This window comes from Caretta caretta, chromosome 15, assembly GCF_965140235.1.
Source record: "Caretta caretta isolate rCarCar2 chromosome 15, rCarCar1.hap1, whole genome shotgun sequence".
Lineage (NCBI taxonomy): Eukaryota > Metazoa > Chordata > Testudines > Cheloniidae > Caretta > Caretta caretta.
The window spans coordinates 435,734-449,055 of NC_134220.1; the positions used below are offsets into that span (position 1 = coordinate 435,734).

The 13,322-nt window shown below is 56.4% G+C and overlaps 1 protein-coding gene across 2 annotated transcripts; it reads left to right on the forward strand.

Annotated features, from left to right (window-relative positions):
- Positions 1-5,065: 5,065 nt before the first annotated feature.
- On the forward strand, positions 5,066-12,000 carry RNF215 (ring finger protein 215). 2 transcript variants are annotated; one of them, XM_048821295.2, is made up of 10 exons: positions 5,066-5,473; positions 5,984-6,112; positions 6,724-6,795; positions 6,904-6,989; positions 7,984-8,038; positions 8,877-8,981; positions 9,288-9,404; positions 9,484-9,621; positions 10,169-10,271; positions 10,777-12,000. In XM_048821295.2, exons 1-10 carry the CDS (start codon positions 5,081-5,083, stop codon positions 10,797-10,799), a joined length of 1,221 nt encoding a protein of 406 aa, XP_048677252.2. In that variant the 5' UTR covers positions 5,066-5,080; the 3' UTR covers positions 10,800-12,000. The 2 variants fall into 2 exon arrangements, with proteins under 2 accessions (XP_048677252.2, XP_074976247.1); XM_075120146.1 differs by having other exon boundaries at positions 5,066-5,341.
- Positions 12,001-13,322: the final 1,322 nt, after the last annotated feature.

The window sequence follows — 13,322 nt, forward strand, 5'->3', positions numbered from 1 at the left end:
CCTCTGTGAAGAAAGAGGTGGTTAGGGACTATTTAGAAAAGCTGGACGTGCACAAGTCCATGGGGCCGGACGAGTTGAATCCGAGAGTGCTAAAGGAACTGGCGGCTGTGATTGCAGAGCCATTGGCCATTATCTTTGAAAACTCGTGGCGAACGGGGGAAGTCCCGGATGACTGGAAAAAGGCTAATGTAGTGCCAATCTTTAAAAAAGGGAAGAAGGAGGATCCTGGGAACTACAGGCCAGTGAGCCTCACTTCATTCCCTGGAAAAATCATGGAGCAGGTCCTCAAAGAATCAATCCTGAAGCACTTACATGAGAGGAAAGTGATCAGGAACAGTCAGCATGGATTCACCAAGGGAAGGTCATGCCTGACTAATCTAATCGCCTTCTATGACGAGATAACTGGTTCTGTGGATGAAGGGAAAGCAGTGGATGTATTGTTTCTTGACTTTAGCAAAGCTTTTGACACGGTCTCCCACAGTATTCTTGTCAGCAAGTTAAAGAAGTACAGGCTGGATGAATGCACTATAAGGTGGGTAGAAAGTTGGCTAGATTGTCGGGCTCAACAGGTAGTGATCAATGGCTCCATGTCTAGTTGGCAGCCGGTGTCAAGTGGAGTGCCCCAAGGGTCGGTCCTGGGGCCGGTTTTGTTCAATATCTTCATAAATGATCTGGAGGATGGTGTGGATTGCACTCTCAGCAAATTTGCGGATGATACTAAACTGGGAGGAGTGGTAGATACGCTGGAGAGCAGGGATAGGATACAGAGGGACCTAGACAAATTGGAGGATTGGGCCAAAAGAAATCTGATGAGGTTCAATAAGGATAAGTGCAGAGTCCTGCACTTAGGATGGAAGAATTCAATGCACCGCTACAGACTAGGGACCGAATGGCTCGGCAGCAGTTCTGCAGAAAAGGACCTAGGGGTTACAGTGGACGAGAAGCTCGATATGAGTCAGCAGTGTGCCCTTGTTGCCAAGAAGGCCAATGGCATTTTGGGCTGTATAAGTAGGGGCATTGCCAGCAGATCGAGGGATGCGATCGTTCCCCTCTATTCGACACTGGTGAGGACTCCTCTGGAGTACTGTGTCCAGTTTTAGGCCCCACACTACAAGAAGGATGTGGAAAAATTGGAAAGAGTCCAGCAGAGGGCAACAAAAATTATTGGGGACTGGAACACACGACTTATGAGGAGAGGCTGAGGGAACTGGGGATGTTTAGTCTGAGGAAGAGAAGAATGAGGGGGGATTTGATAGCTGCTTTCAACTACCTGAAAGGGGGTTCCAAAGAGGATGGATCTGGACTGTTCTCAGTGGTAGTTGATGACAGAACAAGGAATAATGGTCTCAAGTTGCAGTGGGGGAGGTTTAGGTTGGATATTAGGAAAAACTTTTTCACTAGGAGGGTGATGAAGCACTGGAATGCGTTAACTAGGGAGGTGGTGGAATTTCCTTCCTTTGAGGTTTTTAAGGCCTGACTTGACAAAGCCCTGGCTGGGATGATTTAATTGGGGATTGGTCCTGCTTTGAGCAGGGGGTTGGACTAGATGACCTCCTGAGGTCCCTTCCAACCCTGATATTCTGTGATTCTATGATTCATTCCAGTCTTAGGGAGACCATATCCTCTCACTGTACTCCCACCTCTGTCTGCATCTCTTGTTTTGTCAGATCCTTAGCCTGGAAACTCCCTGAGGCAGGGCCATCTTTTTGTCCTGTTTGTTCAGGCCCTAGCATAAGGGGATCCTGGCTCAGAACTGGCACTCCCAGGTGCTGTGGTAACTGGCCAGCACTCTGTGACAATTCACTGCTTCTTTACAGACAGCTGGTCACTTTCAAAACTAAAAGGGATTGTTTTCATTTTATTTATTTCACCTTTGGCCCCACTTCCAATTCCATCCAAGTCAGGGGACCTGGGTCCAGCACAGGCCCCGTTTGTAGTGAAATGGCATTCGGATGCATTCTGTAACCAGGCTAAGACCTTGGCTGTGAGCCTGGAATTCAGATTACAAAATGCAGTTTAGGGCCATGTACACTTAAAGTTTGGTATGGGGTTGTAACTGGGTCATGGCACAATTGTGTTGTAATTGGCTAGATTGTAATTGTAGGGTAGGCTGGTCTTTCCTCATACCATTAGACCCTGTTCTGCTTTGTTCCACTGATGCACAGACATGCTTGGTTGATGGATGCCTTAATGAAGCTTTGGGAAAGGAGTTGTTTACAATCAGCCATATACACTTAGTGCACAGTAGGTAAGATATTTGCCCAGTCTAGACCAGGGTCAGTAGGAATACACAGGAAATACAATGGCAAATGTAGGACCTGTAATTCACCCCTGTTGCAATGCCATTACAGCTAGTGTAGATGGAGCTTTTAACAACCGTGTCATCGATACCAGGTGTTCTCAACCTGGGGGGTTGCAAACAGGTGTCCGTGGGTCATGTCCACTCTGCCATTCCCATATTGCTAAATGGGAGAAGAATTCAGGTAGATCTTGGAAAGCCTGGAAGGGGAGATCTACAGTGGGGTGTGTCGCTATGGAAAAGCGAGGTGGAGCATGGAAAAGATTGAGAATTGCAGATCTAGATCTACCCTGAGCAGGGTTAGACAACAAGGTATTCCTGTATTCCGTCTAGTCTAGCGCCCTTGGTGAAGCCGCAGTGGTGGTAATGCAGCAGCAGGACGTTTCGTGAGTGCAGACAAACTTGTGGGGCTGATATAGATTAGGAGGGGAATTGTAGCTAATTTAGTGTCCTCAGATATCTGAGGATAAAGCAAATGTGTGCTTTTGTTTTGCTGAACGGAGAAGTGTCATAATCAAAAGCTAATGGATGCTGGGTTTTGCGCAACGGAGAGCTGGGTCATTTATGAAACCTGTTGGGATCAAAATTTATTTTCTTTCTACTTGTTTTTAATGTTAAAAAATGAGATCGCCTCGCCCCTGGCAGACTGTGGGCAGCTGGAAATCCAGTAGGACTATGACATCAGATATACTATGCAAAAGCCCTGTGATGAATAGGAAAAGGAAGTAATTTTTATTCAGACTTTTAAAATATTCAGTGAAGTGGGTATTGATTTTGGGTACCTAGCAAGAGACACCAAATACCAAATTATTTGGTCTGGCTGAGCTGGACTCAACACAGGGCCAGAGGGGTGAGGGGCAAAGGTGACTTTAAGCACTTTTACCCTCCCTGATCCTGAAGCTGGATGGGGCCTGGGACAGTCCACGGCAAAACAGTGTCAGGACCCTCTAATTTACACCCAGCTGCCCATAGCTCAAGGGGGCTCTGGCAGCTAGGAATCTCGGGCATAAGGAGATCCTGGCCACGCTCCCATCTCTCCAGACACTTCCTTGGTCTCGAGGCTGAAGGGAGCCATTCTGTGCCGCCCAGGGATTCTTACACAAAGGGTCCGGATCCACCAGCTGTATACTGTCGCAGGGATGAGAGCCTGGCATCTCTCACTGGGTGCCCAGAATCAGTGGCCACTTTTCAAAATGTGGGCCCTTCATTAACGCCTCAAATTCTGGAATAAGCCCCTTCCATCAGGAACGGAGGGACTCCCAGTCCATAGGAGAGACCTCCAACAATTCCTCCAGCCAAACCAACAAAGCCAGAAGAACAAGCAGAAAGGAAATCTTTTTAAAAAGCCTCGTTTGGCCCTTTGTGTGTCATAAACCGGCAAACAAAGGGCACAAACTCATTAGCCCTTTGCTGGTCACCTTTGTTACTGGTGCTGTGCTTTGATAGCTGAGGGGTGGGCTAGGTGGGGGGTTCTTTGGCACATCAGGAAAACTCTCCTGCCAGATCCTATCCCCCAAGTTGTGGGAGATGAATGGGGGGAGTTAACAGTGGAGTGGGGGGATCCCAGATGGGAGAATGGGAAGATCGCTCTTCTCAGCCCTAAATAGCCGTGATTGTGTCCTCTCCACCCTTTCCACCTCATCCGCATGCGCTCGAGCTCACTTTTCCCACTCCTCACCCCACAGCTTGGCCCTGCCTAGGCTCAGCCATTGTCAATAAGACCTGTAGCAAGCTGTACCCTCCCTTTCCTGCCAAGGCCAAAAGCAGGTCATGCCTGCCTCACCCCCCTGCCTCACCGGCATTTATCTCAGTCCTCCCTCCTGCTTCCCCCTGATTCTGGCTCCTATCCTGCCTGTTAAGGCCAACCTTGGGGCTAATCCCTCTCAATCCGCTGCAGATCCCTGCAGCCAGCGTGACACCTTAGAGCTGCCCTATGTGTGAATGGGCTGGCAGGGCTGAATGGGTCACATGTAGAGGGTACACGTGCAATGGCCAGGGCTCAGTGGGATGGAGAGGAGGGAACGGCCTCCTGGGAGAGTGAGCCTGGCTCACAGGGACTGGGGACATCATCCCCTCCTGCCCTTGCTCCACCAAAGAATGCTCCCTCTCATCATCCCCTCTGACTTCGGCCCACAGCCTCCCCATCTGGCTCCGAGTGGGGTGCTCTGCCTGGTGGCATCAAAGGTTTCCCTGTCTCAAGCCCCCAAGGTCTGGGGGGTCCCAAGTGCATCCCCTTGAGCCAGAGACTCCTCTGTCAGACGTAGTGTCTGACCAGGCCAAAACGGGGACATCCCCTCCTCAGCCCATCCCGCACCTTGCTGGGCGTCCGTCTTCGCTGCCTCACTGCTGGGGTGTCTCTTCACCCTCTCCCTGCGATGCTGGGGTGTCCCTCTCCACACGCGCCCCCAGAGATCCCGCCCTTCCCTCTCTCCCTGTAACATGGGGTCCCTCTCTCCCCTGCGGCTGTGGGGCACCCGCCATGGTCGCGGGGCGGACACCCACCCCCCATGAGAACTGCAGGGAGCCGGGGGCTCCCCCTGGGGAGGTGGCAGGGCTCCCCACCAGCTGACTGGGGCTGCCTGCCCTGACTGAGGGGCGGCTTTGCGGGGCGGGAAGGCCTCACTTTCCTGCCCTGGCTGCCCTGCTCTAGCAGGCTCGGGGTCTCTCCCGGGCGGCGGGTGGCTGGGGTGACCGTCCCCCGCGGGCTCTGGTTTTAGGGCTGCAGATCCCCGCGTTGCGGGGCACGTCGCTCCCCCGCTCGGCCCGGGGCTCCCCGAGGCGATGCCCCGCCCCGCGCGGGGTGTCTGTCCGCCCGAGGCCCGGGGAGGCAGCCGGCGGCCCGGCGAGTCCTCCAGGCCCAGCAGAGGGAGCGGGCGGGCGCGGCGGCGGCTCGCGGGGCGGTGGCTCGGCTCGGCTCGGCTCCGCTCCGGCTCGGCCCCGGCCCCGGCCCCGGCCATGGCCCGCCTGCTCTTGCCCGTGCTGCTGGGGCAGGTGGCGGCGCTGGGCCCGGCGCTGGCGGGGCCGGCGGCCGCCCGGGTCGAGGTGCTGGCGCTGCGGGAGCCGGGGCAGGCCGCGCCGCGCTCCCCGCCCGCCGGGGGCTACACGCTGCAGGGGGCGCTGCTGGGGGGGCGCCCGGGGCCGCGCGAGGAGGCGACGGAGGGGAGCCTGGTCCTGGTACGGGGGCCCCGGCAGCGCGGGGGGCGGCCCGGCGGGGGCGGCCCACGGGCCTCTCCCCTGTAGGGCAGCGGGCCCAGCCGAGCCCGGGCAGGCTCAGGCGGGGTTTGGCGTTTCGCCTCTGTTCTCTTGGGTGGCCGGGGCGCCTCGGCGTGGCCCGGACCCCGCGGTGTCAGGCGCTGTACAGCCCAGCGCAGAGACGGGCCCCGCCCCGGGAGCAAGCACCGGACCCAGGGGCACAATGGGGCAAAGGGCTGGGCACGGCGGGCCGCGGGCCCAGCCCCCACAGCCAGCCCTTGCCAGGTGTCCGGCAGGCAGTGGGGCAGAGGATGCCCCTGGCTTTGTGGGTGGTAGGTGGAGCCGCGGCCGGGAGTGCGGCGAAGGGAGCACGGCCGCTTTCTCATCAGGCTGCCCTGGGGAGCTGGCTGCTCGGGACCTGCGGGCGAGTGGCTGGGCCCGGGCCCGGCGTCGGGCTAGGCGGGCCCCTGACGGCGTTTTCTCCTCCTGCAGGTGGGAGGTGCAGAGCCTGAGCTGGAGGGCGAGGGCAGCTGGATTGGGGTGGTGCCGGTGGGGGAGGAGCAGGCGGAGATCCCGAGGGGCAGCAAGGAGGAGTCCTTCACCGCGGCCGTGGTCAACAAGGTGAACCAGCGCTGCCTCCGTGGGCCGTCCTTGGCCACAGCCGTGCCCACTGGGAGAGCGGCAGCAGGAGCTTCTCCATGGCATGGCCCCCTGGGTCCCCAGCGCGGAGTCTGGCAGGGGGATTTCCTCCCCATGGGGCCCCTTTGTGCATGCCAGGGTCTCCAGCACCGCGTGCTCCTTATGACAGTGCCCCTTGGGACCTGCACTGTGCCCCAGGGACTCTGGCAGAGGCAACCCTTTTATCCAGTCAGTCCCGTGCTCCCTAGGACTCTGCCTGGAAGCAGAGGATCTTTGCAGCCGCTCAGCGAGGGCAAACTGGAGCCAGGCTACTCCTGTCTTGGAGTGACTTCCTGGAACCCCAGCAGCGGGCTGGAGACCAGGACCCCTCTTATCACCACAGGTTGGCTCACTGAGCCTGAGTCAGAGGGTGACCACCTTCGGGGGTGGGTGGGGGAGGGGAAGGGGGAGGAATGGCTCAGTTGCCCACCCACCCTGTCCTGAGGCTGCTGGGCCAAGCCTCCTGTCTCCTTCCCTTGGCCTCCATGTTTGTGTGTGGTTGATAGCGTGTGCAACTCTGTCTCTCCCTGGCCCTGTGCCCTCTCCCCCCACAGATGAAGCGAGCCCTAGTTCTGGGAGCATCGGCCCTGCTCATTCTCGCGCTGAATCAGAACACGATCCGAGAGGTAGGAGCGTCACGCTGGCTCCCCGTGACCTGTCTTGGGGCTCAGTGCTGCAGCCTAGCTGGCTCCATGGCCTTGCTGACATGTCTGTCGCTTTCCTCCCTGCTGCAGTTGGATGTGTCCGAGGTGCTCTCCAAGCCCGTGATTGTGATCCAGACCTCAGACAATGTCACCCGGCTTCTCGGGGCTCTGCTACGGTAAGAGACCGCCGGCAGGGATCGGTGGGGGCAGCTGGAGAGTGTCGAGGCCTTGCAGCGGTGTGTGTGTGTGCGTGCACAAGCCCTGTCAAGGGCTTCAGCAAGTGCTGTGTGTGTGATCTTTAGCCCTTGTAGTGCGTGTGTGTGCGTGTGCACACGCGTTACCCTGAGCTCCAGAAAAGTGTCGGGGGGTGAGCCTTAGCCCCGCACTACCTGTGCAGATATGCACATGCTACCCTGGGACCCAGCCAGGGCTCTGTGTGTTCTCCTCTGCCCCCCTGAGGGCCCTGCCGGCCTGTGTGTGGTGCTATCTGGGCTGCATTGTCCTCCCATTCATGTGTGTCATTCTCAGAGCTGTCCCTTGGGTATGGCGAATCAGGGTGACCTCTCCGGGCACCGCGCTCTGGGGGGCCCTGCGCTTCAGTGTGCGTGAGTCACGCGGGGGGCACTAGGCTAGCCCAGGGGGGTGGGGGTAGGGGTGCCTGGGGGGTTAGTGGGAGGCCTGGCACCAACAGCGGGGATCAGGCTCGCACTCACTGGTGGGAAGCACGGGTTGTATTTCTTTTTCTTGCCCGCCTGCTGCTGTACTGGCCACCAGCATCCTTGCGCTGCCGAACACTTGCCCAAGGTCACTCAAGGAGTCAGTCCCAGCACTCCATTCTCTTACTGCCTCCCTTTTGCCCTCTGTGGGCATTGGGATGACCACCCTCCATGTGTGTGTCTTGGGCTCCCCATTATTTCCTATGTGGGTTCCATGGCTTCCTGCGGGCTTTTGTGCCATCCTGTGACCCAGGCTCACAAGCCATCCTCTACAGGAGAGGCAGGCTAGGGGGCATTCCTGGGGTACTCAGCTGCAGCCGAGGTAGCAGGATGAGATTGTGGGCTGAGATCCCCTACCCCACAGAAAGTTGAGCTCCCCTCATGGCGGCATGACGGAGATGCCTGTGCCTAGGGAACCTGCAGGGCTAACACTGTTTTCAACTTTTGCTAACAGGGGGCTCCGGGTGACAGCCAAGATCACGTATCAAGCGGTGTTGCTGGAGAACCTGGTACGTAGTCCCAGCAGGGAGGGGACGGCGTGCGTGCATGCTCAGGGCTGGGCTGGGTGCATGCTGGTGCTCTCTGAAGCTCAGACTGGGGAATGTGTGTGTGATCATAGCATCCTGGCCTTGTGCTTTCTCCAGCCCAGTGTGAAATGGCCTGGCCCGGCTGGCCTTCTGCCCTTTCCCTTGGGAGCTGATTCCACAGCCAGAGACACCTCGATACCCAGTTTATCGGGGTTCCACGTTCCTGAATGTATTTATCCTCAGAGATAGGGAAACACTATCTCCATTTTACAGATGGGGAAACTGAGGCACTATCACTTGAATGACTTACCCCAGGTCACAGAGCCTGGGGTTGAATGGGGAATTGAACGTATGTCTCCTGAATCCTTGGTCAGTGCCTTACCCACTAGACCGTCCTTCCTTCCATCTCAACACCAAGTTTCCCTTAACTTCACCCCGTTACCCTGCTTTCTGTTCCCTAGGGAGCCCCTAACTAACTGCAGACTCATGTCCTGTTGTCACTTAGCCATGTTATAGACAGACATAGACTCCCTCCTAACTCGTCCGCTTTCACTGCTCTCCTCCAGGGTCCCTTTGCTTTGTCAGGATCTGTCTGGTAAAGCCGTGCCCATTGAGGTGATCAGATGCCAGGCAAGCCACTTAGAGCAGGATCCTGCCCTCCTTGCTCTGTGACATGGTGCTGTCTGTGTATGGCCTGTTCCCAGTGCCATCTTGCGCTGCTATCTCTTGTTGCCCCTGCATGGTCTCACTGTTGCCTCCATGTGTTGGTGTTGCCCTGCCCTATCACTGGCTGATGCATGGTGCTGTGTTTCCTCTGCAGGGAGTGACTCTCACCCTGTGGTCAACCTGCGGCCTGTCCCGGGGTGGGCTGTATGGAGAGTGGCAAGGAGTTATCTGCACGGGCGAGAACAGCTCGCGGGTCCAGGTTTGTGTTGCTACTGGCTGAAGGGTGTCCCTGGGGCTCCACAACGACAGGTTTCAGAGTAGCAACTGTGTTAGTCTGTATTCGCAAAAAGAAAAGGAGGACTTGTGGCACCTTAGAGACTAACCAATTTATTAGAGCATAAGCTTTCCTGAGCTACAGTTTCAGAGAGCACCAACAGTACCAAAGAGGATCCCATCCTGTCCTTGGCTGAGATGCAGGTGGGGTTCGCTGGGGGGTGCTGCAGCTGAGCTGGGGAGAATGGAGTCCCAGGCGTGTGCTAATGGCTCCTGTGTGCTGGCCCCGCAGAAGTACCTCCAGCAGCTGTGGAACGCCATCCTGTTCATCGCCCTGATCCTGTGCACGGGTGTGATCGTGCAGGCCCAGCGGCAGTCCCGGCAGGGCCAGCCGGACCAGGACACCGAGGTGGGCTCGCTGCTCCTCTCCTCTCCTCTCCTGTTGGGGACGTGCGGCTGGGAACTGACTGTGTGCTCTGCCTTCCCAGCTGGACCTCAAGCAGCACATCCTGCGGAGGCTGTCGGCACTGAAGACCCGGCGCTATCACCCTGGCAAACACCACTGGAGCCAGGCCCATGACATTGATAGCTGTGCTGTTTGCTTGGACCAGTTCCACAAGAACCAGGTAGAGCCTGGCTGGGGCAAGACGTGCTGGGGTCTTGGGACCAATGCCTTGTGCACCAGCCTTACCAGACTGGTGCTAGGGACAGACACAGGAGGTCTGCGAGAAGCCTGCTAGCCAGTGGCAGAACCTGGGCTGAAAAGTCACAGGCCAGTTAAAGCTATTGCCCCTAAACCATGGGAGAACCTGGGTATGGATTCTCTCTAGGCACAAGAGTTCCCACCTATGTTCAGCTCCATCCCAGTGCTTCCTGTCTGGAGCAGTCCCCAGCCTCTGCCCTCACTTAGCAGACTGCCAGCAGCTCTGCTGTGCCTGCCCTTTTCAGATACTTGTATGGTGGTCAGATGTCTTCCCATGGCCATTTGGACACGCAGGGGACTCCACTCTCCCCAGCTGGCCTATCAGTGCATCCCACTGCAGCAGGAAGGCAGATACTGGGCTACCTGGCTCCCTGCTTTGGCCTGACACGTCTCCGAGGCAGGGTGCTAAGATGGCTGCTGTGATGCATATATTTGTCCCGGACGTTCATTGCTTCGCCTTCTGCCCACAGTGTTTGCGGGTGCTGCCGTGTTCACACGAGTTTCACCGGGACTGCGTGGATCCATGGCTGCTCCTGCAGCAGACCTGCCCTTTGTGCAAGCACAACATACTGGGTGAGAGCGGAGGGTGGAATTGGAGGGTGGCCCCCTGTACAGCTGCCTGTGCTGGCCCTGAGGCTTCAGGCCTCTCACTGTGATGTGGGCAAAGCCCTGCAAGCTCCTGCCCTGGCTGTGGATTCCTTTGATGCCCGCTCTCCCCCATGACATGCAGAAATGGGACAGACCTAATAAATGAGCCTCATAGCTGGGTAACAGGCTGTCCACACATTGTGGCCTAAATATGAGACCAGGTCTCCCAGCCATTGCCTCCCCAGGCCCCACCTTGGTGATCTCAGCATGCTTGCAGTAGGGGGTCTGGGAGGTTTGGGGGATGTGGGCTCTGGGGGAGGGGTGCAATGTCTGGGGGGGGCTCTGGGAAGATGTGTTAAGTACACAATAACTGCATCCTTGGGTTTAGAATCCCGTGGCAGCTTCTCGCCCTGTTTTCCCTAGGGAGAGCTCATTGGCAGTGAAGGGGTTACTGACCCTCCAGTGACACCCCTCTTGATCTCCCTTCCAGGTAACTGCTGCGGTGAGAGCTAGCTGGCCTATGGACATGGTGCGGGGACAGAGCCACCTACACTCCAGGGGCTGGGGGGTGCCTGTTGGAGGGGGCTGGGGACACCAGGAGTGTGGCTCCATCAGCAGAGCAAGTGGCTGAGCAGGGGGAAGCAGCAGCACTGTGCATGTGTCCCCAGGGCTGGGCAGACCCCCAGGGCCGCGTGCTCAGCTCAGCAGTTATCCCCAGGCAACTGAGAGTGGGAACCTGAGCACTGGGGTGGGGAAAAGGTTCTGCTCCCTTTAGAGTGCACTCAGACAGCCTTGTTTGGCAGGGGTAGAAGGCAGGGTCAGTGTAGGGATGGATGTGGTCAAATTGTGCGCTGTCTTAAATCCATGCAAGCCCCCTGAGACTAGGGAGGGCAGAACTTTGCCTCTGAGTATGTGTGTAGGGGGTGGGGGTGCATCTGGGCAGCTGATCTGTCGATATTAGTGTAGCGTCTTTGGAGGGGTAGGGGTTGTGGGGGCTGGTAAAATAAGCTAAGGAGGCACCTGAGACCCGCTCAGGGGAATAAGGAGGGGATGCCAGACTTCTTAGGCAAAGTCTTAAAGGGTTAGTGGGGAAGCTTCAGCTACCATAGGAGAGGCTGGTGCAAGCACTTTGCTGTAAGCTGATTTCCCTGTGCTCCCTGGGGCAGGCTAGTCTGCCCCCGCCCAGTGCTCTTAAGGGACTTACTCTCTCCTTTTATAAATCTCTATTTTCTATACTCCCATGGCTGCTGCTAGGAGCCCCTGGGCTGGCTCAGCTCTCAGTTACTCCTTGGCTATCTCAGCAGGGTGGGCTGGGTGTCGCCAAAGGCAACACTGAGCCCCTCTCATCCCTCACAGGGTGTTGGCCCACACCTGGAGCAGGGGAGTGGGCCTGGTAGCTGCATTGATCTGCCATGTTTTGATGTGCTTCCCTTCTCACTGGCCCTTGGGAGATCACCTTGCTGGAGGGCAGGGGCAGGAAGTGGGGAGGGTTTGAATGCTTGCTTTATTTATACTAATTTATTAGAGAGAATGGCATGAGGTAGCTGCAGGGGCAGAACAATATCTGTGGATGTGTTGCAGTGTCCAGCCCTTTGCTGGGAGTCCTGGCTGGCTCCCAGCCCCACTCAGCAGCCAGAGGTTGCTGGATTCGATGCACTGTACCTGTCTGTAAAGCTGCCTGCGCTATTAAATCTAGAGCAAGGAGAAACCTGCACTGCTCTTGTTGCTGTTTCTTTTACGGAACAATCCAGCACTGATTCCCCCTCCTGCTCCCTGCATGGGTTCAGTTTTCCTCTGCCTGGCTAGCAAGCCCCTTTCTCTCCTAGTCTCCAGCTGCCATTTAGAAAGGGTCCCTCCCAAGATAGCAGAGAAGCTGAAAGGGGCGTGTATCATGGAAAAGAGCCTGGCTTAATCCTTGCTGTGAGTTCAAGGCGGTGCCCTGGTTACTGCCTGGCTGCAGGTTCAGGGGCCAGAAAAATACTAGGGCATGGTATATACCAGACAGTAGTCTTTGCTCACAGCACAGGGATAAGCTGATCTCCAGGTTGGACACAGCAGTCCAGTAACTTGCCAGAGGATGGATGTGGCTAAGGTGTTAGCAGAGCTCAAGAGGCTCTGATCTCCAGGTTGGACACAGCAGTCCAGTAACTTGCCAGAGGACGGATGTGGCCAAGGTGTTAGCAGAGCTCAAGAGGCTCTGATCTCCAGGTTGGACACAGCAGTCCAGTAACTTGCCAGAGGATGGATGTGGCCAAGGTGTTAACAGAGCTCAAGAGGCCCTGACTCCCAGTCCTATGCTTAGGCTGCTAGCCCATGCCTCTCTCCTAGAGCAAACCTTTGGGCACATAGCCAGCTCCCTTTGCCTCCCCCAGCTTCATCTGGATGTGCAAATATACCTACCCAAGGGCCACATTGGTGAGGACTACAGGAACCTGCATGCAATGCAGCCTGGCTAGTCTGATGAAGGATCATGGATTTCAAGGTCAGAAGGGACCGTTAGGATCATCTAGGCTGTCTTCTGCCTAGTATAGTGCAGAGAATTCCACCAGAAGCCCACTGCATGCTGGGTCCTCTAGTTTTCCACAGGGTGCATGCCATGACTTAAGCTGGGGAGTGTGGGATGTAGTATAGAATGCAGTGGCATGGGCTTAGTCCTCTAGACTGAAGTTAATGAACATCTGCTGAGCCTCGATTTGGTTCAGTTTTTACGCGTCTCTACTGCTGATGAATCTTATTGTGGGTTCCAATGACACTTAGTCTCCCTCAGTCCAGTAAATTGGTGCTATGGTGTGAGATATGAAACAGGCACATGCTCCCTGCAGACGCACAGAGTTCTCCCTGCTGCTAATCTGTGCTGTTATCCAGATCAAGGAGGCATGTCAGCCTTTGCTTTAAAAGCCCTCGGACAAACAGTATTGCGGGATAAAGGTGGGAGGAGAAATTGCACATGCAATTTCTTAAGAGGGTGTTGACCAGCATAAATTAGGTGGTGGGAAGTATAATGAAGTAATTGTCAGAGGCTCTTTAAGGAATGGC

Excerpts from the sequence above, each read along its gene's own strand:
- RNF215 (XM_048821295.2), top strand. The coding sequence starts at position 5,081 with ATGCCCCGCCCCGCGCGGGGTGTCTGTCCGCCCGAGGCCCGGGGAGGC. Across the intron at positions 9,405-9,483 it reads AGCCGGACCAGGACACCGAG|CTGGACCTCAAGCAGCACAT; the intron begins GTGGGCTCGCTG and ends CTGCCTTCCCAG. Across the intron at positions 10,272-10,776 it reads GTGCAAGCACAACATACTGG|GTAACTGCTGCGGTGAGAGC; the intron begins GTGAGAGCGGAG and ends TCTCCCTTCCAG.